General features: G+C 41.5%; 3 protein-coding genes and 1 long non-coding RNA gene across 7 annotated transcripts; 2 read left to right on the top strand and 2 right to left on the bottom strand.

Moving 5' to 3' along the window:
* Positions 1-564: 564 nt before the first annotated feature.
* LOC133145246 (uncharacterized) lies at positions 565-7362 on the top strand. Its single transcript, XR_009710872.1, has 3 exons — positions 565-728; positions 4287-4349; positions 5561-7362. It is a non-coding gene; the product is annotated as an uncharacterized LOC133145246 (long non-coding RNA).
* On the bottom strand, positions 1058-5232 carry LOC133145209 (SAM pointed domain-containing Ets transcription factor-like). 2 transcript variants are annotated; one of them, XM_061268461.1, is made up of 6 exons: positions 4789-5232; positions 3562-3976; positions 2167-2364; positions 1993-2037; positions 1753-1875; positions 1058-1436 (listed from the first exon to the last, which is right to left on the bottom strand). In XM_061268461.1, the coding sequence occupies exons 2-6, from the start codon at positions 3956-3958 to the stop codon at positions 1258-1260; spliced, it is 942 nt and encodes a 313-aa protein (XP_061124445.1). In that variant the 5' UTR covers positions 3959-3976; positions 4789-5232; the 3' UTR covers positions 1058-1257. The 2 variants fall into 2 exon arrangements, with proteins under 2 accessions (XP_061124445.1, XP_061124454.1); XM_061268470.1 differs by lacking the exon at positions 4789-5232 and adding an exon at positions 4077-4427.
* LOC133145221 (protein ILRUN-like) lies at positions 6924-13450 on the bottom strand. Of its 2 annotated transcripts, none has more exons than XM_061268482.1 (6): positions 13321-13450; positions 10882-11052; positions 9503-9657; positions 9109-9306; positions 8706-9028; positions 6924-8419 (listed from the first exon to the last, which is right to left on the bottom strand). In XM_061268482.1, the coding sequence occupies exons 2-6, from the start codon at positions 11037-11039 to the stop codon at positions 8384-8386; spliced, it is 870 nt and encodes a 289-aa protein (XP_061124466.1). In that variant the 5' UTR covers positions 11040-11052; positions 13321-13450; the 3' UTR covers positions 6924-8383. The 2 variants fall into 2 exon arrangements, with proteins under 2 accessions (XP_061124466.1, XP_061124461.1); XM_061268477.1 differs by lacking the exon at positions 13321-13450 and adding an exon at positions 12788-12953.
* On the top strand, positions 11872-22459 carry bltp3a (bridge-like lipid transfer protein family member 3A). Of its 2 annotated transcripts, XM_061268382.1 has the most exons (21): positions 11872-12120; positions 13279-13441; positions 14169-14207; positions 14324-14415; positions 14481-14670; positions 14785-14925; positions 15153-15323; positions 15493-15673; positions 15752-15838; positions 15935-16105; positions 16327-16472; positions 16983-17124; positions 17323-17516; positions 17591-18801; positions 18900-19084; positions 19224-19354; positions 19457-19607; positions 19695-19951; positions 20067-20175; positions 20247-20293; positions 20547-22459. In XM_061268382.1, exons 1-21 carry the CDS (start codon positions 12077-12079, stop codon positions 20661-20663), a joined length of 3969 nt encoding a protein of 1322 aa, XP_061124366.1. In that variant the 5' UTR covers positions 11872-12076; the 3' UTR covers positions 20664-22459. The 2 variants fall into 2 exon arrangements, with proteins under 2 accessions (XP_061124366.1, XP_061124359.1); XM_061268375.1 differs by having other exon boundaries at positions 19457-19951.
* The last annotated feature ends 51 nt before the right edge of the window (positions 22460-22510 follow it).

Raw genomic sequence — 22510 nt, forward strand, 5'->3', positions numbered from 1 at the left:
AATATGAATATGTGAAAAGTGTTTTGTAACTTCCATAAATCACTTCTTAACTCTAGGACTAGATGATATGTGCTGGAAAAGAGACTTAGATATTGTGGAAGTAGACTTGTCTGTAAATGAAATGTCAAAACATGAAGCCACTTGATTTATGTTTTATGACATAAGCAAAACATGGTGGATATCAATTTGTACATGAGGTGGTCTGATCTGAGCGCATCAATGTAAATCTTAGAGAAGAAGAAATTCTCAACTTTATTTTTTTTTTCATATTGAAGTATTCTATTTGTAGAAACTCAATTCATTTTTTAACCTAAAATTCAAAATGATTTAAAATGTCTGCACCGGAGACATACGATCATGGAAAATCCACTTTTTTTGCTTTTATATTCATTTTATTGTGCACTTGGAGTCTCCAAGATTGTAGAAAGGTGTCGCAGAGATACTTTTATGATCTGTTTCGGGGCTATTTTTCTACTCAGTTCAGTTTTCTTCATTTTCTATAACGTATTTTTATTTATTACGTCACATCATTTGGGGCGGGACTACCAAACAAGGTACCGGGTGCAGCCAAATGGTTTTACACATCCGCCATCTTTATTACTTGGAGAGACTTTTGTAGTCCAAACAACTCAAGGATGCCGAAGTGGAGAGATCAAAATGTTCCTTTGTTGGATGCATCAATCCACACAACTCCTTACACCGTACCCCAGCATCAGAACCATAAAAAGGTGCCTGGTAAAGTTTAATTTTTCAGGAAGTCTTGCTTAATCAAGGATATATAGATTTTATAGCAATAGCATCAGTCTTTTTGCTGATTTTAGTGCTGTGCGTTCTATATTTTCAGTTATTGTTGACGTATTTTTAGTAGTCGTATCAGATGAATTGTGTCAAATGTGCTGTTTTATCCTTGGGGGACCACAATAATGTGTATTCGTTAGCTTCTCGCTAATGCTAGCAGTTAGCATTAGCTTACTTCTTAGCTTGACTGCAATGCTTGTTTACAAGACATGTTCATAAATTCATAAATATTGAGGAGACCACAACTGGATGAGTCAAACGGAAGAATTTATGAATGTGATATGCAAGATTTAAAACAAACTTTTTTTTTTCTAATAGGCAGAAGTGCACATTTTAGTAGGCAGTCTTTACAATTGAAATTATCAAGTACATCAGGAAGCTTACAAGTTCTTATGCTTATGTCCAGCACATCTTCATTTTTTACAGCTTGTTGCCAACCTGATGCAACAAACAGCTCGGTCATATAGGATTTACAAATTGGTAGACCAATCTGCGTGACACATCCGGCTTTCGAATGATGCCCTTCTTGTAGTACTGACGTATAGATCGACTCAGTTTGTCATAGTTCATTGCTGGGCGGTTCTTTCGGATGCCCCAAAGCCTGGCCACATGAGCCGAGTCTTCTATTTTGAAGATCCCTATGGACACATTAGAGAATTTATATACCTTGAGAAAAATAAAAGTACAGTATGTGATTCACATCTACACTAGTGACACACAGCCCTACAAGTATTGTATTTTTTTCAAGATATGGTCTTTTCTGGGTGATTAAATAACGACTGAATATGAGAAATATAGACATTCAAAGATGTTACATCAGTCAAACCAAACCAGCTCTTAATCAAACTTAATTTACAATGGTGTCATATCAACTTTTTTCACTGTTTCAGTGGTTTGATCTCATTCTCAGAGCTAACAAATATTTGAAATGGATGCCAGTTCTCTATGGCTTACCCTTTTCTTTGTTGATCCAGCGAATACAGCGGCTGTAGTTGTGCGGCTTGAGGAGCAGCTCCCGGAGGAACTGCCACAAATGGATTGGCTGACTAGGGCACTTGCACCAAGAACTGTCATTTGCTAAAAAATATTTAAAAAAAAAAAGAGAGGTAGAGTCTCAGGCAACGCATTCATAGCTGTTAGTGGAAATAATGTTGTAGATCCATGCACAAATGTATAAACCTGTCCAAGATTTACCTGACTTAAAGTCTTCTGCTGGCCACAGGTCCTTCATTGCTGCAGCTAACGAAAAACAACACAACATTGAATTCAGCAGCCGTTTCCGAAATACATCAAACATCTTTCTCTGCCCACTAGTTTGCCTCTGGACATCGCGGCAAGGTTCAACTTTTCACCTGCCTCAATTCTTACCAGATCTCCAGATGTCGAGATGAGCATATAGTATATCTCCAAACTGCAAGGAACGTTCTCTGAAGTTAGCCTCTGACATGGAGCACAAGTCCCTTCCACTCAGCTCCTTGAAGAGCACGCTCATCTGTGGCAGTCCGTACATGTGCTCTGTCCACAGCAGCCACTTGTAAACGTGCATGCAGCTCCATTCTTGCGGGTCTGTGGAGGAAAATTCAAACAAGAATAAACACAACGAGCCACATTATGTATTCCACAGGGTTCAATGCTGGGGCCCCTTCTGTTTTCATTACTTTTGTTGCCTCTGGGTTCCATTTTAAGAAAGCATCCTTCCACTACGTTGCAAATCTTCCACATAAAAGTAGCTGTGTTTACTGCATGGTGACGTAGGCCTCATGTTCTTCCTAAGCAAAAAGGACACTTTCTCCTTAGTGTACTCTCCTTGTGTTCTGCCGAGAGGAATCCAAAGACTGGATGACAGTATAGTAATCCCTCGTTTATCGCGGATAATTGGTTCCAAAAACCACCCGCGATAAGTGAAATCTGCAAAGTACGGTCACCAACAAGAAGTGCTAACACGCAAAAACGGACTTCTAAAGGAATGTAAACGAACATTTGGAGGAATACTACATTGTCCTAAAGGTTAAACACATGTTTCCTCAATTTAGGAGATTTATTTAGACTTTTAAATGTTTTTTTTATTTGAAAAAAAAAATCTGCGATGTTATTCCTTGTACTACTTGAAAGTGAAATTCACACTATTTTCAAACGGTTTCTATTTCAATCCTATCATTATCCATAATCAAAATAGACTTGTGGCTTGAGACTCAATGCTTGAATGTCAGCTTCCCTGAACTTTGCTAAAGAAGATATGTGATGGATTAAAATTTCATGCTACTTTTTGGTTAATAGATTTGAGAGTGTGAACCTGTCCCTAATGAGGGTTTTTGACTAACTGGCAGGCTAATCCTCCACTCATGACCAGAATTTTAGATTTGTTCTTTAAACCAAACAAATAAAATAAACAGCAATCAAGTCATCATAGTATCTCAAGCCAAATCAATTCCTAAGTATTTAACTCCCAAGTTCAAGTAAAGTTTCAAGTATTTACGTTTTTTCTGTCAAATCCAATTAAAAATGATCCAGTGACTTCAGTCCAAGTTGCAATGACTGGCGTCATGACATTTGTATGTCTGCTTTTTTCTGGGACTGAATGTGCTGTCACACAGCAAACAATCAGCATCACCAAGAAAGATTTTTAGGCTGTCAGTTCAAAAGGACCTATTAGGATTGTCTGTTTGCACAAGGTGTGCAGCTCCCCAAGGGTTGGGGCATATTGATAGCAAGCGCAGTGTTTCGAGTTTAGCCAATAATTCGACATGGAACCAGCAGTTGTACCTGGTGCAATGTTGAGCAGCTTGCAGGCTTTCGTGACGTCACTTAGCACTTCTGCCACCACCATCGATTGGACCTGCTCCAGACAGTAGTCCTCTGCTTTACCCTGCACGTCAATGGGAGGGTTCTGAGCCGGGCTGAGTGTGGGCGGGTTTGGCTCTGGACGTCCAAGACCTTGAGCAGGAATTGCGGCAGCCTCTGCCATCCACAGTTCTTCACTCGCTAACTCTTCATAATCAGTAGGGCAGTTAAGAGATGGGAGGCTCAACAAACTGTGGGAAGGTTTGATATCCTCGAGCTCCTCCGCCCAGTGAATTCCATCGTCGTCAAATGGGGGGCTTAGGCCGAGAGATGAATGTCCTCTGGAGCTCATGATGTCATCATAACCTGAACTCTCCATCCTCAACTGCACGGAAGTCTGAAAAAAAGCAGATTATTTTGTTGACCCACTTTGACAATACTTATGATAGTTGACGCACCAAAAGGAAACACTTTATATTCGACAAAATTGTTCTTACGCTGATATCAAGAAAGAAAAGAGAACAAGGTACAATTCTGGTTTTAGTTGAGGGAGCGGATTACAATGAGCATGACTTATATAGTTGAATGCACCAATGACTGCCGTTCCAAAGTTTGGCTGCAGTGAAAACTTGCTCTTCTGGATATTCCTTCATCCAAAATAAACAATATCTCTCTCTCTCTCTCATTTTCTCTCTCTCCCCTCGCAGAAGTGTGCCACAGATGAATTAATCAAAAGCAAGGGTCACCAATATGGAGCCCCCAAGGACCTTGTAAGTCGCCCGTTGTCGGCGTGTTGTAAAAATTGTTCACTAGAGATGTGTGTAATTCTTTTGCATTGCTATTAAAAATAAAAATCCGATTCCAAAAGTGCATATCAAGTCAGTAATCAATTTGAATGTCAACGTTACGATGAGATTCATCATATCTTCGTAATTATATACTGCAGATTCTTTTGTTCAGACAAGTAAAAATATTTAAGATGTTACCTGCTTGACAGTTTCGACTGTGTCTCCAGTCATCCTCAGATCCGTCCTCGAAACTGTCAAGCGGGTAGCAAATTCTTACTTGTCTGAACAAAAGAATCTGCAGTATATTGAATGTCAATGGTCGCATAAACAAGTACCCAAGAAGTAGTTAAAAAATGTTGGTGACCCCTGATCTAAAGGTTAACTTGCAGATGTGAAATAATAATGAATGGGAATTTCTTACCTTATCTGTTAGCTCAAAGTGGCTGCCAGTGGAGATCAGTTTCCTCTCCTGATGCAACTGCTCCACCTTGTCTGTGTCCTTCCCTGAAATGGTTTTGCGCTCTTCTGGACCCCTTAAACTCACTTGCCTCTCGGCAAAAATAGCTGTAGTGTCAAACGGAAGTTCTTGTTGGTTTAGAGCTGTTTTGCTTCAATCCACGATGACCCCTGAGACACCTTGTTTGGTCCCTGGCCCTCAGCAGAACGTGCCTGACTTCTAGTTTGACATCTCAGTTGTGTAAAACGGGGTGTGACAAAATCAGGGAGGGGCCAATTTGGTCAAAACTTAAACGTAATCATAATTAGTAATCATTTTAGAAATGTTTCTGATGTAGACAAAAGTACATTGTATTTAAGGATAGTTAAAGCATGGATCACAATGTTTGAGTGAAAAATACATTAGTAGACCAGGTAACTGGCAAAATACAAACAAACCCCAACTTAGGTCTTTTTTATTTTGCCAGCTTCTGTATTTCTATAAATAATCTGTTTTTGGTATCAATAAATGAAACCAATACAACCATCCCCACGAGTTGTTTTGTAAAGTTGCAGAGTCTCATTGGAAAGTCAAACAACAAGAAGTGGAAGAAATTGTGTCAATGTTTGCTTTGACTAAACAGTGTTGAATTATTCTAAAGCTACTCATATTATCCCCCAATTTTAAAAACATTTTTTATAACAGGTTTTCACAACTTTATATTTATCCGCCTCCACATTTCTCTTGTGCTCCTCAGATCAGCAAGCATTTCCAGGTCGTTTCTAGTGCTGATGGACAGGAGCCGTTGAGGAGCCCCATGCAGACCAGTAAGCCTCCAGGCAAGCAAGTAACCTGACTCCTCCCTCCAATAAATGGAGGGCAAGAAAAGATCTGATAACATGTTAAGCTCTTCCTCTGAGTTTGATGCCAAAACTTTCTCTCTCATTAATTTTTTTGTTCATGTTTCAATGAGCCAAATGAGAGACATGCACAACTCTGTCCATTTACATACGGTATGACTACGCCCATGACAAATAAAATATGAATTTAGTTTGAAATCTTGCACATTAACTGCCACCCCCTTCACAATAAGTATGACAGCTTAGAAAAAGGCTAAGGTGTTTAGTTCAAGTCTGGAACATTTTTTTCCCCCATTCTTTTGGCATTTTCGTAGTCAAACGCAATTAGAAACTGGGGCTTGCGCTTTTGTGGTACACTTATATATTTATTGATCATATAGTATTGTATTTACAATTTATGAACAGACTTCTAAAGGAATGTAAACGAACATTTGGAGCAATATCACATTGTCCTAAAGCTTAGACACATGTTTCCTCAATTTAGAAGTTTTATTTGGACTTTTAAATGTTTTTTTAATTTAGAAAAAAAATCCCCAATGTAGTGAAGCCGCGATAAACGAAACGCAGAGTAGCGAGGGATCACTGTATTTCAGACAACACAAGGCATTTGAATTCAGCTTTTAGGCTAATGTGATATCTCTGGCACGGGGGGGGGAGGCTTTATTTGAGCGTTCACGGCAAGGAGCAGTGTTCCATGTTTGTTTGATGCAAACAAGAAAAAAAGGCTTCAATTATCAGTGATAATTTATTCATACAAACATTCATCAAACTTACAAGAAAAAAAAAATCTTTGAACACGCCCTCGTCCTCAAGCATGCTGCTGTATGTATGACTCATCATTGGTAACTTCAGACAAAAACACATTGCACTTGACAAGTCACTACCCATTTTTTATTTCTTTTTGGCATGCTTCGCTGTTAGCTGGTTTTGTCAAAGTTCACCCTGGTTCTAGGGTTCACAAGATGCAGCCGCATGGAAGATGCTCACCAGTCAAAGTACTCTTCAAATTAGCTGGAACTAACACTCTCAGAGTCAATTAGCCCTTCGGAACTCAACTGTCGGAAGAAACACACGCGCACACGCACGTACACACAAGCTTGAAGAGGTCATGTTACTCAGTGCATAGATCAGCCAGTCCAGTGCTGCGAAATATGCAGCAAAAAAAAAAAAGACACCACCACCATTGTTGTCGTGTCTGTTCTTAAGTCACGACGGGATTGATGATGTTTGCATCCATCCAAGGAAATCAAAGATGCAGAATAGTATTGAACACAAACACAAATGTGAGGGCTATTTAATCATTTTGCCAAATGTTTTTTTCCTTCTCAACATTCATCAAATACATTCAAATTAAAGGATATTGTGCAAGCGCTATAAAATGAAAATGGGCATGATTCGACTTTTTTCAATAATGCGTTGCAGTTCATAAAAACTGCAGTCCGGTGATATTATGGATAAATTGATTCTGTGGATAGGGAATTGCGATAAATCACGCAATTCCTGAGCTTATAAGATGGAGACATGATTAGAATAGGTGTCAACTATAAAACAGCATACACGTTAAAGAAAATAATTCAAAGGCAGCACGGTGAAGCGCCTGTTTGTTAGCCCATCAAAGGTTGTGAGTTTGGATCTCAGATTTCGCTGCGGAGTCTCCAGCTTCTCCACATAATTGTGTGAATATTCTCTGTGTATTCTGGCTTTCTCCCAAAAAGATACACGAGTTTAATTGAATCCTCCAGACAAAAAAAGGTCGTTGTCCAAATTGTCTCTACATTGGACCAAAAGCCTATGGCTCTTATTTAATAATATTTCCTCACCAGATGACTTGTAAAAAAATTGATTTTAGTCAATGAATATTACTCAGATACTTAACTTAATTCTATACAGCAAACCAAAGTTTGGGTTCAATCATCCCACACTAGCTTTTCCAGTCTCGTTCTGATGAAAACCAGTGTGAGGCATCCTAAAGAGTGCAGAATATAAGTTCTGTAAAAATTAAATTCTCGCAGTAATTCAAACGTGGCTGAAAAACTCGGGTACAAACTATGTGTGAAGCGGCCCAGTACAGTGAACATGACACCCTCTAGTGGAAGATCATTGTAGTGCATTCTATTTCAGAAACTATTGCTTCAGTTTTAATGGGTGGGTGGGTGTGTACAAATACACTATCTGGCTTGAGCTTTTCATATTTTCTGGAGTCTCTGTGTATTAAGAAAACAAGACATGCGTTTTATGTAATGACCACATTATTTTTCTTTGTTAAAGGGAAACTTTCCCGAAACCCAAGCAATCGATACGTTGGGCCATCAAAGCGCAAAGCGGAGAATAAATTGGCAAAATAAATGGCTTTTCCTCCAAGGTTTCACCTTGAACTCACACTCACAAGAATACACACGCAATTTGACCAATACACGTAACTTTGCAGTCCGACTACTAAATTGTATGAAAAAAAGAAAAAGTGATCACTCAAAAGACTCAATTGCGCTACTTTTTAACTTAGCATTCACGTGAGCATACAGTGGTGGTGGGATGTCGGTGGATCCGACTTCAGAGACCTCTGCTGCTCAAGAGTGCCGCTGCAGGGTACAGTTGCTTTGCATAAATTGATTACAGACTTTCCCGCAGCAACTGATAGAAGAACCTCTTCCTTCTCTCATCCACGTGGTAGGCCCCAGAGGCGTTTATTACTGCAGCTTCTCTAGAACTAGTCCCAAAATTCATGAGTGACCAAACGGGGAAGGCTCCTGTAAACCCTGTAATGAGAAAGAACAAGTTAGGCAACATCAAGTGTACAGACCAAGGATTTTCATTTACAATATCACAACTGAGCTCGTGCAGACTTGTCAAGCCAAAATGTGGGCTCAGGCTGTTGGAGGGGAACACTTGGCTTTAATTTAATCCCACTTGAAACCTGAAGTATAAAGTGGACATTTCTGGTGATGAAAAAAAAAAAATGAAATTGACCATATGTGACATATGGCATTTCTGTCAGACAGTCTGGAAATCAAAAATATCCTTGTGGGCCTTGTGTTACCTTACCTGGTTATAAGTGACTATTGACAGATTGCTTTGTAGGCTGTTTGCTACTATGTCCACAGAGTTGTGTGAAAGTCCATTCTGATCTGGCTGCAACTGGTTTGGGCTCCCCTGCCAGTGTTCCTCTGAGACTTTATGGCTGCCATCGTGGTGGAGGTCGCTGTTGCCGTTGGGCCATTTGCTTTTCTCTGGTGAGGCGAAGGGGTTGTAATTTCCCTCTACGTTGCGATGAGGTTGGGTGTTGAACTCCGCTTGGAAAGATGAAAGCTGCTGTGTGACACCAAGAAGGCCGCCGACCTCCACGCTCAGGATCACCCAAATAATATCTGTTCCAAAAAAATCAGGGTGGATTAGCCCGATTGGTGCCTTGCAACAGTGGCTATGTATTTTGTTTGGTCACGCCTACCTCCATAGTAAAGTCCTGTCGCTGTACACATTCTCCAAAGACCCTGGTACATACCAGGAGAGCCTGGGCTATGCATAGGCACACTCACATCCGTCATTTCCTGAGGGGCTAGAGACCGGACCGTTATCATGTTTACATGACCAAACTGATCTCCTTCAACATACTTCAGGCAAACCCCAGGAGGCCAAGACTCTGCACCTAGAAGACAGGCAGGAATGAATGTGATGCTATTTAACTTGATTCATGTAGTACAAACTGCAAAAAAGGGGAAACCCCCAAAACTCTTCGAGATATTCCACTGAGAAGCACATCAGAGCTACTTAAAATGGTAAATCGTCGTTTAAAAGATTTTACACCTGAGAAATATACTGCATGACTGTTGTGTGGGCTTTACCTGTGTTCTGTATCCTCCAGGTCTTGGTGAAACGCGTGTCAGGCGGAACTGATTCCCCTTCACCAATAGTCACATCTTTCACAAGTGACATGCAGGGCGCACTGATATTAGGACTCTCAAAGTCATAGTAGGCTCCAATGGCTGCTTGTAAATTCCTGAAAAAGGTAGTCACACAACATTGATTAGTGCTACTGGTTTTCATATTAATTTCATAGCTATCAATTATAAAGACTTCTAGAAGCTTGACTGCTTTTGTCATCAAGTGTGGACATGACTATTGCATTAAATGTTATGAGCCAGTGAGATGTCACATTTGGTGATGGCCAGGAAAATATATATTTGACACATCACTAAAGAAAGAAATAATCACAGAGAAATTTCTTTGCATTCTTTTTGGGTGGTGACTCGGGTTATTTTGCTCAATATTTTAATATAAATGCAACAAGCAGTAGGTGACAAATCAGGTCTTTTCTCATAATTTAATTTTAGCAGAGGGCAAAAATGTTTTGAAATGAAAAGAAAAAAATCCTCAGCCTAGACGTCGACGTCACGGCAACGTTAGGTCCAGACAGTCAAAAGGAGCATTTAAACATTGAATTAACTTGCCATATTTCAGCCCACTAAATGTGTGCGTGGGTGTTTCACGTGACGCGCTCGTCATCCATAAACCAGCAGATCTTATTTTTAGCAAACTGGTTGCGAGGAGCGCTTACAACCTTGTCACGTGACTTGCGCTAGCCCACAGCCGAATGTTGACACGCACGACAGCGTAATAACAATATTTGTCTCCAAAGCAAAGTACAATCTACCTTCATTCATACATTGTGTAAATTGTTAAGTTTATACTGTTACGTTAACATCTAATAACATGGAATGACAATTGGTCCAGGCTTGCTACACGTTTCGGTTTTGGCTGCCAGGTTACATAACACAGGACTCATGAGCAACTATCCTTAGGTGGATTAATGGTGTGTTTCACAAAACCCACGCAAAATTGGCATCACGGGAAAAATATAGTAGATAGTTATTGCGTTCAGTTTAGCGAGTTTAACATTGGTGGCAAATATAATGATAGCCGTGGAAAGCAATAGATGAGGAAAACTACATGTATTCCTTCAGCTAACGGCGTAACTTTGTATTGTGACCATATAGTATCTAAATTCCTTTCAAAGTTAGCGTCAGCAATTTATCTATCATATATGCTTGTTCAAATAATTATCATAACATTATAGCATTCGATCTAACGCACGCTACATTGATCAAAAAATATTCCCCGAGTATTAATATTGTCTTCCCTCCGCGAAAGTAATGTTAGCTGGCAAGCGTGCAATAGCTAACACCAAGTCCGAGCGACAGGCCAGTTCAGTCCCCGAGCTCACCAGTTGGTCATGTCCAGAAAGAAGGCGCATCCGGCGGGGTTAAGCTGAAAGCCGAGCAGCCTCTGGAACTCCGAGATGAGGATGTCTTTGTCCGTTGTGCCCATGCAACTAAATTTCTGCGTGAGCTCCTGGTCTACGTCCAGGTCCATACCCTCCATCGTCACTTCGCCTCTTGAAAATGAAATTAAAAAAAGAAACTCCTTTTACAGAGGCAGGCCTGCTTTTGCCATAACAAAACTGTGAACAACAGAGCCCAGTGCGCATGTCACAATCGCATCGCTCACCTCTGACACCGCCGAGGCCACGTGACTGGGAATTACTACGTACCAGGTAAATAATAATGATAATAATAATAATAAGAATAGCAAAAATCATCATCATCGAAATATATGAATAATAAAATTAAAAACACGTATGTACCTACATGTACACAAGAACACATACTTTTCTGCTGTGAAACATTTTGTTTAAAGCTACCCACCTTTCATGTGAACTAATGTATTTGAACAGATATTATTAATAAAGTAACCTAATTGAATGACATTTAATATTTGGTGGCATAACACGTACTTGAAATTTTGCTATCATAAGAAATCATGAGCATGATGTGTTTTTTAACACATGATATAAAATGTATTATTTACATACATAAAAATCATTAATATATAACATATCATTTAAATTAGTGTTACTTCAACCTTTTGCATCATAATGCATAGCCTTGTCCCCAAATAGTTCTCAAAAGATTCCAGCTTCCGGTTTTAACAGAATACGTACCGTGTTTACCTATAGGTACGTATTCTGTTAAAACAATATATATATTAATAATATATATATGTATATACGTATATATTGTCCCGACAGATGACGCTATTGCTTCTTCAGTGCGGTTTATGGTGGCGAGCGTGAGAGAAAAAAGGAGAGAGAGAGAGAGAGAGAGAGAGAGAGAGAGAGAGAGAGAGAGAGAGAGAGAGAGAGAGAGAGAGAGAGAGAGAAAGAAAGAAAGAAAGAAAGAGAGAGAGAGAGAGTGCTCTACGATGGGGAGCGAGATACTAGCCTAGCAGCATCGCCATGGCTTTTAAGATACCCCCAGCCAGTGATGCATTCTCAATAGAGCGTTTTCCAAGCTAGTAAATGTTGATATAAATAGAAACCCATTCGGCAGAGATACGGTACGACCACAGCAGCCTCAGCAATGGCCGGGATTATCAAAAAGCAAATTCTGAAACATTTGTCAAGGTAAGTGTCATGTAGGATAGCCTGCTAGCCTTGCAGGATGCTGGCTGGCGGCGTCAACAATCACTATTAAATGGTTCGCATCGGCAGTTGATGTGGCACTTTTTTTCCTTTTTTTTTGTCGAACGTGTTTAAAACGTCTGCTTGCAGAATATCAAAAGAGCAGAGAAATTACAATTATGCGTTACTTAGAAGGCATATTCTTTATGAAACTTGAAAGCCCGTCTTTTGAATGAAAATCGATGGAATTCATCTTGGTACCATCACAGTTTTCCATTACATTTTTTTAAGTATGTAGACAATGGTTGGTGGTACTGCAGTGCGTTAGCGGATTTAGAGATCTAACTGTATCGTCGAAAAGCCTAAAAATAAATGAACGTGACATATTAAAGAATCACAAATTCTTGATTTCAACTGATACCATATTAAGATACATTAATGTAAGATGGCTGTACTAATTTCTAGCGGTTTGCCATGTATTCAAAGCCAGTCTCGCATGTAGTAGTCCCATTAAGTATTTTAAAACGGATCCTCTTTGTACATTGTTTAAGATCAATTTTAGAGCTGTTTAATTGTCAGGCCAACAGTTTTACAGTGCCTCTTTTGTTTTCCATAAACTCTTGAATATTTGAACTCAATTGAAGCATGTTAATCTTAACATTAATCTTACCTTAATCCTAAATTAATCGTAACGATTAATTTAAATGACCAGAGCCGCTATAGTCTTTGAACTAATGTTGTTTTTAATTCCAGCAAATCAAAGTAGCAGAAGTGCAAACAAACCCGCATTTTTGTCTGACAATTGAAGTTTGCTATTGACCAAGTGTTCAACTGGTCTGTCAGGTCTGTCAGGCAGGTCACTGTGTTGACTAACAATTTTGCACAATTCTCTGAAATGTCACGTTGATGCGTCAGAATCCTGCTTTGTGTGTGAACTGTAGAGATTGTTGCCTCATTGCTGTTGCGTTGCCTTTTGCTTTTAATTCTGTCATTATTTTATTGGTTCTAGTTAACCAAGCTGTCTAAATATAAAATTGGAGTGTTTCTTTGGTGTTAAAAAAGCCCTGAAATATATTGAGATTTTTTCCCCCTAAATCTGTGACCTGATATTGTCAGATAAAAAAAAGTAACGATTGTCTTTGGTCTGTTTATTCTTCTTAGGTTTGCCAAGAATCTGTCCCCAGACAAGATCAACCTGAGTACCTTGAAGGGCGAAGGGCAGTTGTCCAATCTTGAGCTTGATGAAGAGGTTCTGCAGAACATGCTCGACCTGCCTACCTGGTTGGCCGTCACACGTGTCTACTGCAATAAAGCCGCAATCAGGGTGAGTCACTTTCAAAACAAGACAAGCTGACAGCTCTACTGGTTTGACCTATGAAAGCACCTTTTTCATTGGTTGGTAACTTGATTCAATGACGTCTATAAATCATGATCAAAGTATTATTGGATACTTAATTGAATTTAACATGTTGAACTGGGGCGGCTTGGTGGCGCTCTGGGTAGCACGTCCGCCTCACAGTTAGGAGGATGCGGGTTCAATTCCACCTCCAGCCCTTTCTGTGTGGAGTTTGGTGGAGTTTGCATGTTCTCCCCGGGCCCGCATGGGTTTTCTCCGGGCACTCCGGTTTCCTCCCACATCCCAAAAACATGCTTGGTAGGCCGATTGAGCACTCCAAATTGTCCCTAGGTGTGAGTGCGAGTGCGTATGGTTGTTTGTCTCTGTGTGCCCTGCGATTGGCTGGCAATCGGTTCAGGGTGTCCCCCGCCTACTGCCTGATGACGGCTGGGATAGGCTCCAGCACCCCCGCGACCCCCGTGGGGACTAAGCGGTACAGAAAATGGATGGATGTTGAACTGGATTTAACTGTTGATGTGCACACTATTATTAGAATGAATTTTCAGTGTTTTTTCTAATGTGATGTTCTTAATGGCATTGAGAAGTGTCGACAATATGCTTGCGTCATGCCTGCTGAATACAATGAAGTGTGGAATCCTGCACAAAAAGTTTTGTGACGGCCTTGACTGACTTTGACTGACTGCTATCTTTGCAGATACAATGGACTAAATTAAAAACAAGCCCCATCTGCCTGGTAAGAAGTTCCCTCTATTTTCCAGTATTTAGTTTTCATTAAAAAGGTCTCTATCTTAAGTAAACTTTTTTTTAAATAACATGCTCAATTCTACTCGCTTTTCCTCTTTTGTGCAGTTTCTGGATAAAGTGGAGGTAGAAATGAGGACATGCGAGGAGCCACGTCCTCCCAATGGCCCCTCTCCTATCGCCATCACAGAGGGCCAGAGGTAAGCCTCCAGAGATCCTGCTGAAATTCAGCACATTGCCTCACCTTTGCCGCCACTCTTCGCAGCGAATACGGCTTTGCCGAGAAAGTAGTGGAGGGCATGTCTGTTAGGATCAACTCCATCACCATCAAAGTGCACGCTCTGGCTTTCCATGCCTCTTTTGAGCTGTGGCAGCTGCAAGGCAACAGCCTCAACCCCAAATGGCAACGCAGCGACCTCCGCTTCACTCGCATCACAGACCCAAAGAGAGGAGAGGTACCAGTGCAATGTTTTACTCAAATCCTTTTCCCATCAACGACTGTCATGTTTGCTGTGTGTGTTGTGGACCCGTTCGTTCACTTATTTATTTCTTATTTTTGTTTTCTGCAGGTGTTGACGTTCAAGGAAATTAACTGGCAGACTTTGAGGATCGAGGCAGACGCCATTGAGAGTGACGACCAGGATTTGGGTAGCACCCCGTTGCGCCTCATCACTAACCAGGGACGCATTCGCATTGCTCTAAAACGCAGAGTGAGACATTTTCCACTTCATTTGAATTTGTATCTTTTAAAATAATTTTTACATGAGGTCGAAGAAACCGTGCACAAAACAAGATACATTATTCTGTATTTTTTATTTATATTAATGTAATGTGTATGTGAGGATAAAAGTTGCCGGTTTTGGCATGAAAGCGCCTGAAAAGTATCATCACTGCCATCCCTGCATTTGGGTCACAAATGTTTCATCGTCCCATCCAGATAAAGGACTGCAACGTGTTGGCCTCCAAGCTGCTTTTCATTCTGGATGACTTGTTGTGGGTACTGACCGACTCTCAGCTCAAAGCCATTATCCGCTACGCCAAGTCGCTCAGTGAGGCCATGGAGAAGTCTGCTCAGCAGAGGAAGAGCATGACTGCAGAGTCCCTACAGGTCCTGCTGCCTGATTTTGATTTTATTTATTTTGTTTTCAGTTTTAATCTGAAAACACATCTCAAAGATTGCATTCCTTTTTCAAGAACATAAACACGTTAACTTCAAATGTGAGCCCTAATCTATTTTCTATTCCTAAATATTGAGAATGAGCTTTATTATATTGCAGACTGCTCCGCCATCACCTGGGCTCCACAACCTTTGGGCCCAGTCAACACCCGCTCATATTGGCTCACCCAACAACATGAGTCAATATTTTGATCGCTTTGATGTGAAGGAATCTTCTTACCACACTTTCATTTCCCGCTTGGACCTTCATGTATGCAACGACAGTTCCTCTGTAGCTGAAGGTACGTTGGACAGACTTGGGTTAAAGTATAAAGGCCTAACAGAATCACTTTTAACTGCTACAATATGTATATTGACAGATCTAGAAGAACCTCCAGGTTTGCAGGGTGCAATGCAGTTGACCTTCAGGAAGTTGGGTTTTGACTACTATCCTGTTCACCGGCAGGGTGAGTGCGACGAGCCCTTCTTTTTATTAAACTCACTTCAGCCGCTCGTTTTTTGGTGTCTACGTTTAACCGGCGCTTAATGCTGCTCCGCCACAGCCGATGGATGTCGACACTGGGAACGCCACAGCGGAGCTATGGAAGCTCAGGCGCAGTGGGCAGGCAAACTGCTACACGACTACCAGATGAGAGCAGAGTCGTTTGGGTTTCCGGGTCCGTGTACCGAGACGCCCGGGCCACACCACGATTCCCCCGCAAGGACACCTCCAGGTATGCATTCAGAATTCATTTCACGTACTAGATGATACACACTACAGTAGCACTGTAACAAATGATTTTTTTTCTTACAATCAATTATTCCATCGATTAGTCGTGTAAATATAACTCTCCACGATTGTTCGGTGGCGGTTTAAGGAGGACTTAAAACAAATGAAAGTTCACACTCAACTATCCTGTCTCTTGTAGTCAAGAAGTGCGCTTTCTTTTTTCAGATGGAACAACAAGCCCAAAGTCAAATCTCTCTGACAAAGAACAGTCAGCCAGAAACAACTCTGGCGCCAGTCCTTTGAGCTCAACTCTGAAGAGTTTGCGGTCAAGCTGCATGGTGGTTCGGATAGACGACGTTGACATTCACCAGGCATGATTTTATCATTCCCTCATTTGATTTGCCTGTTTACTGTTGTGCTCTGCAAGCAGGTTGCTATTTAAACAAGCTACAAAGTAGAGCAAATATATTTTGGGGTGTGTCAAATTTCCATTTATTCAGGTCGGCTTGGTCACATGCAATAATACTGTCATGTTTTAAAAATGTTTTTCTTTTCATACAAAACAACAGAAAATACGCTAAACATGTCATTACCATTTTTACTTAAATGGAAAATTTTAAAAAAGATACTACACTGATTTTTTTTCATTTTTTTTTATCTAAGTGTGTTTCAGTTGTTATTTTCAGGGTTATTTAAAGGAGCTTTTAATTCCCCTTTGGCCTGAGTGAGAACCTCAAGGGGAAATGTTTTTGGCTCTTTTTTTTTTTTTTTTAAAGAAAAAAAGATTTATGTTTTCTTTTCTCTTCCTCACTCAACATATTTTCTTTAATAATTGGTTGCATTTGCCTAAAATTCTTATGATTATTATATTTTTCATTCAGGTGTCTACAAAGAGCCGTCAAAACAAGAAAACCCAGCCTCTGTTGTCATGTAATCGTAAAGTTTTGCATCTGCCAGATAGTGTACCGGCAGTTCATCTGCAGTTTACTGAATACTACTTTCCCAACAACCCCAGTTTCTCAGGTAACTGACTTGATTTATTTTTCTTTTCTTTTGCTGTAACACAAACTCAGATGAGTTAGTACTGAAATGTTCAGCATGAATGAAGTCTACAATGTATTTGCATCAATATACGTTTTTCCCTCAATTTCAGGATACTTGAACTTTATCTTGAGAAATTTGAACTAGAGATTGAATTTAAACCTTGTTTTATACTTGCAGTGCCAACCTCGAACCTGTACGGCCAGGTGAATGGCCTCCAGCTGTGTGTTGACCCAGAAAGTGTCTTGTGGATTAATCTGTTTTCAAGAGGGCTGCTACACACTCTGGACCAGGTCAAAGCTTTCTACCATTTGCAAGACAGCAGCAAAGCAGACGAGCATGTTGACATCCGTCTGGATGCAGCTCAGCTCAAGGTGAGTTGTGATATTCGTTTAAAAAAAAAAAAAAAGGGCGGAATGGTTATTTTTGTTGTTGCTGCTTTCCTTAGGTGGTGATTCCCTTAGATTTTTCTATATTGGACCATCCAGAGCGTCCTCGGACCCTTTCTGTTACTGTACCTCAGATGGCTCTCAGCAACACCCGCCACTGTCCCCACGGCTCCAAAGCTGACCTCAGGATGACCTGTGACACCTTTGCAAGCTGTTCCTTCTTCCAGCCCGAGCCGCCATGTCCTTACCCCAGAGACCGTAGTGCCTTCTGCGCCATCCCCTCCATTTTCTTCCAGCACTCCCAAGAGTCAGCGCCTTCACCGACCGTTCCGAAACAACTGCGATCCCAAGACGTCTGGTCCCTAAGCCTGTCCCGTGTCGCGCTAGGTTTCGATGGAACACGAAGACTCCCTAAAGGCAAAACGCACCCTTTTGTGGAGCCCTTTGCTGTGTCCGTATGGATGTGCAAGCCCGCTGCCTGGTTTGGGGGTTCATCACATTACCCCACCAGCCCAAGCGAGGGCCATCAGCTCCCCTCTGAACAACTTGCCCACAGAGAGCTTGCTCACGTCCACGTCATTGCTCACGTCATCACGCCGGTCAAGATGTGGCTCAACCACTACCAATACGTTGCCTTGCTGAGAATGAAGGACGCCATGGCGCGTTTGGGAGTGGAATTAAGTCAGGATCTAAAGGACATGAAGCAGAGTTGTGACCAAAAGTCAAAACCGACCACGGTTTGTCTTGCCCTGCTTTTGGACTCAGTGGAGGTGGGTCTCCTCTTACCACCAGCCGGCACCGACCACGAGGAAGAAGTCCCCCATACTCCAGAGACCGACAGCCCCAGTCTGACGGACTCCGACATCTCCCCTGCGCATCATTCTACAGATTTGATCCCCGAGAACAGCGGTTTAGAAAACGGCGTGTGCTCCCTCAGCACAGCCCACGATGATCAAGACGGAACGGTGGAGGAGGCTTGTGAGGCTGTAGAAGAGGCACTGGAAGGTGATGTCTCGGCCATCCTTGAGGACACCCCAGTCCTGTCACCTCAGTTCTCACCCGGGAACTCCCCGAGGCTCTCCAGAGAGCCTTCCACCTTCAGCCTGGAGGGAGAACTATCAAGCGCCATCAATGTCACCAAAGATGTGACCAAAGATGCCATCAGTGCCTCGCTGGACTTAACCAAAGGCGCCTTTTCAAAAACAAGAGACGCCTTTAGCATATTGAGCCGTGGCTCCGGGATGAGCAAACTGTTTAGTCCGCAGACCAAGTAAGTGTGATTGCTTTCCCGCTGAGCTGTTGTCAGTTTAATCAGGCGTTTCCGCATCACAGGCTGACGCTCTTAACGAATGCGTGTGTGTTTGACAGGGAACAAGTCCAACATCCAGAGGAGCCTTCCCCCTCCCTGGTGTCCAGCCTACGGCACCAAATGATGAAGCAGTCGCCTTCCTTGCATTCTCTTGACAGTGCCATCTTGGATGGCAGTCTGCCAGATGAAAACCTGTCTGTGGGAAGTGACGCCAGCGACAATTTGGGCGTTCTCATGGATTCAGGTACTTGCAATGGTTACATTTTTAATGACATGAACTACCACATACATCCAGATATGTGTGTGAGTGAGTTGGCTCTCATTAGTGCACGTCCTAACCTTTTTGTAAATCGGGCCTTCAGTGTGTCGTTTGACATTTCCAGAGTCTGGCGTAGATTCCGCACGCGCCAGTGTCAATCCTTCAGGCAGCCCTGCTCTTGGCACAGAGGGAGGCTCATCAGCTGATCTCAGCAGCTCCTTGTCATTCAGTACAGAGGACGTGTCTGCAGATATGGTTGGTGTTTATATTCAGGGGTTACACATTTATGGAATTGCTCAACATATTTTATCTTCACAAGTAATTATTGCGGTTCTTTTTTTCGTATGTTCCTTGTAGTCCTCTGTGTTGTTACTTATTCTAAATGGGACATCCTGCACTGTGGAAATAAAGGGAGAGGACCAAGTTATTGCTGTACAAGCCCAGAATCTAAGTTCTGCACAGATGGGTAACGTCAGGGTTTTAGACCTGCTGGCTGGTGTCATTCAAGGTAAACTTGAACCGCTGCTACCAGACACACTGCTAACAACATACAACATGTATGGGTCACCTTGCCCTCAACTTTCCCTTTGCGCAGCTCCTGCCCACAAGTTGAATGGGCAAGGTAGCAGAGGCTCAGCCGCAGTCCGTATGCGAGCAGAAAGTGGTCCATCTGCGGCACGACGCGCTGAAACGAGCGAGTCTTTAGGTTTGCTGGATGTCAGAGTGCAAGACTGCCACGTCGAGCTGTTAACCTCCACCGTAGCAAACATCGGACCTTTTCTGGAGGATGAATTTAGCGTGGATGGTCAGCCGATGAACGTACACGTCAGCAACGTAACCATTACAATTAAGGTACGCCATTGAAGTCATTTTTTATTTAGAAATGTTTCCGCATCAGCACAGATCTAATTAAAAGGCTGTAAGGCGTTCTTTAATTGATCGTCGCTCTCGTTTTTCTTTTTAATAGGACGATAGCCCGAGAATTTACCCAACAGCTCCTCAGCCAACTTCAGCCACATTTGTTGTCGATGAGCTGCTTCTCAAACGCGGCGAAGATGGAATCATGAGGCTCAAAGGTGGGCATGTTATATAGTACAGCAAAGGTTTTGCTGATTTTGACCATTTTTTTTTCCCTTTGTAACTGAAGGTCTGGATAGTCCAAAATATTCCTGCTCTGGTAAACAGCAGAGTGAGGTAAGCCATTTCCATGCTGGCACAACCATACACACCGAATGTTTTACATTTGTTAGACCAGTTGTGAAATCTAATGAGCCAATCAGCAAAAAAGTCAAAGCAAATGTCTTATTTTGATTAAACACTAAAGATAACAGGAATCAGAATTGTTACGTCTGAGAGGCTGAAATCAAAATGATGTGGACAACGTCAGTTGAACGTAACTACTCTGCTTAAATGTAGGAAAACTAATCTCATAATGGTGCCATTACAGAGGCAAAACCTGCAGTCCGAGCTTTCGGATGCCCAGATGGCCCTCACGCAGGCCCTCAGTGACCGAGATCGCCTCCTTCTGGAGATAAAGAAGTATGACCCTGAGTTTAGCCTCTGAGCCTCCTCGCGGCTTTCATGCCTCTATGCTGATCTTGTCGAAGAACATCGTCAGAGGCCACTACTACTCTTTCCAAGCACATCTGGAAAGTCAAGCTGATTATATTATGACGCTGCAATAATTAGGCAGTGCAATTAGCCTACTGAAGTGGAACATGGTCCGATAACTAGCTGATTATATGATGACGCTGCGGTAATTAGGCAGTGCAATTAGCCTACTAAAGCGGAACAGGGTCCGATAACTGGTAGTTGGTAATTATCTGGACAATGACAGTTTTTTTTTTTTGACTCAGTGGATTTGAAATAAAACTTTCAAATATTGACTTTTGAAGAATTTTAAAATATTGCATTGCAATGCTTTGTGCGGTACATGAATCAGTTATGATGATCGCTATTAAAGCTAACGTTTTGACTATATTTTTTTACTGAATAATTTCAAATCCATTGTGAGATATTGATTTTCTCTGTCAATGTCCAAATAATTCCTAGCCAAGTACACTACGCACTGTACTCTTATCAGACAGTGATTCACTTGTTTTCTGCCCACATGGACAGTAAACTCATTGTATGGTTTTTGTATTTGTCATGCAGCATGCTCCGTTAGATACCATCAAGCTTTAAATTCTTTCCACTTGATAGTTTGTGGTGTGGATATTAAGATTGATTGCGTGTCAAATACACACTAATCGCATGACTTGGTACTGTAGTTTGTACAATAGAGACGTATTTATTTATAAAATTATAATGTAGCATCTCAAGTCGAATACAACTGTTTTTTTTAAAGCGTAATACATTGGCATATGCAAGTCAAAGTTCACCTTGTTGCCATCTTCACAGTTTATTATTTCCGTGCAGTGTTGTAAAGGTTCCGAAAAGTATTGCCGTTTGTAAGGAAACAAGCTGCCAGTGTTACTACCTGTGGACACTTGACGGTGACAGCACACCGAGCTCGTTTGTTTACTTGTATGCGCGTAGGAAGTATCGACGCCATTTTTTGGTTCACTAACACTCACAGTATTTTGGAACCATAAGATGTCTTTGCGGTACTAATTATGCATGCTCATGCAGTGTCACGTAAAGCACTTTTCTGAACATTCAATAATCCTGTGAATTAGAATGGATGTATTAGAGCGAATGCTTGCGTTTTCTATTTAATGCAGAATAATGAGTAGCCATTCATTGTAACACGTTATTCATTACATGAATGCTTTATTGAAAATGTTTATCTTCTCTGTTGTCGTATGTGGTACGGTATTTTTGGCTCCTATTTATTGCCTTTGGAGAGGTGCGCAATTTACAGACCTCTCAGGTCACTTGATCATCTCGGCCCACAAGGCAGACCTCTTGTGGTTCTAACTCGCCAATGCACTCCTGTCAAGGTTACTCCGCTGCCTTCCAGTAGTGGATGTAAAGAGGAATGTCACATTTCAAAGCAATAGTATGATCAAGAAAACGTAAATGTAGATTTCCTCTGCCCTCCAAAGAAAATGTGTACTGCAGAAACGAGTGGCCCACTAAAAAGGATTTTCTTTGTGTGTTTTCTCTCGAATGCATGAACTTCCAAATATCAAGGTGTTGTTTCGTTTGCACTTGTGTGAGTAAAACCACAGAATTTTTCACTCACTTTGACAAAGTAGCAAGATGGCAGGTGTAAGTGTTTTGAACCCTGCGGACATTACTTGTGTAGAATATTACGATTTATGTCTTTATCACTTAAGACTAATATGAAATTGGTTCTGTGAACCATTAGCGAGTGTAAAGTATTTTAACAGAATAAATGAACACTTGCTAAACACATTGAAGTTGTGCTTGTGTGGTATTATTGCATGCAGTCCTCACTCGGTCAAG

This window comes from Syngnathus typhle, linkage group LG2 (genome assembly GCF_033458585.1).
Source record: "Syngnathus typhle isolate RoL2023-S1 ecotype Sweden linkage group LG2, RoL_Styp_1.0, whole genome shotgun sequence".
Taxonomy (NCBI): domain Eukaryota; kingdom Metazoa; phylum Chordata; class Actinopteri; order Syngnathiformes; family Syngnathidae; genus Syngnathus; species Syngnathus typhle.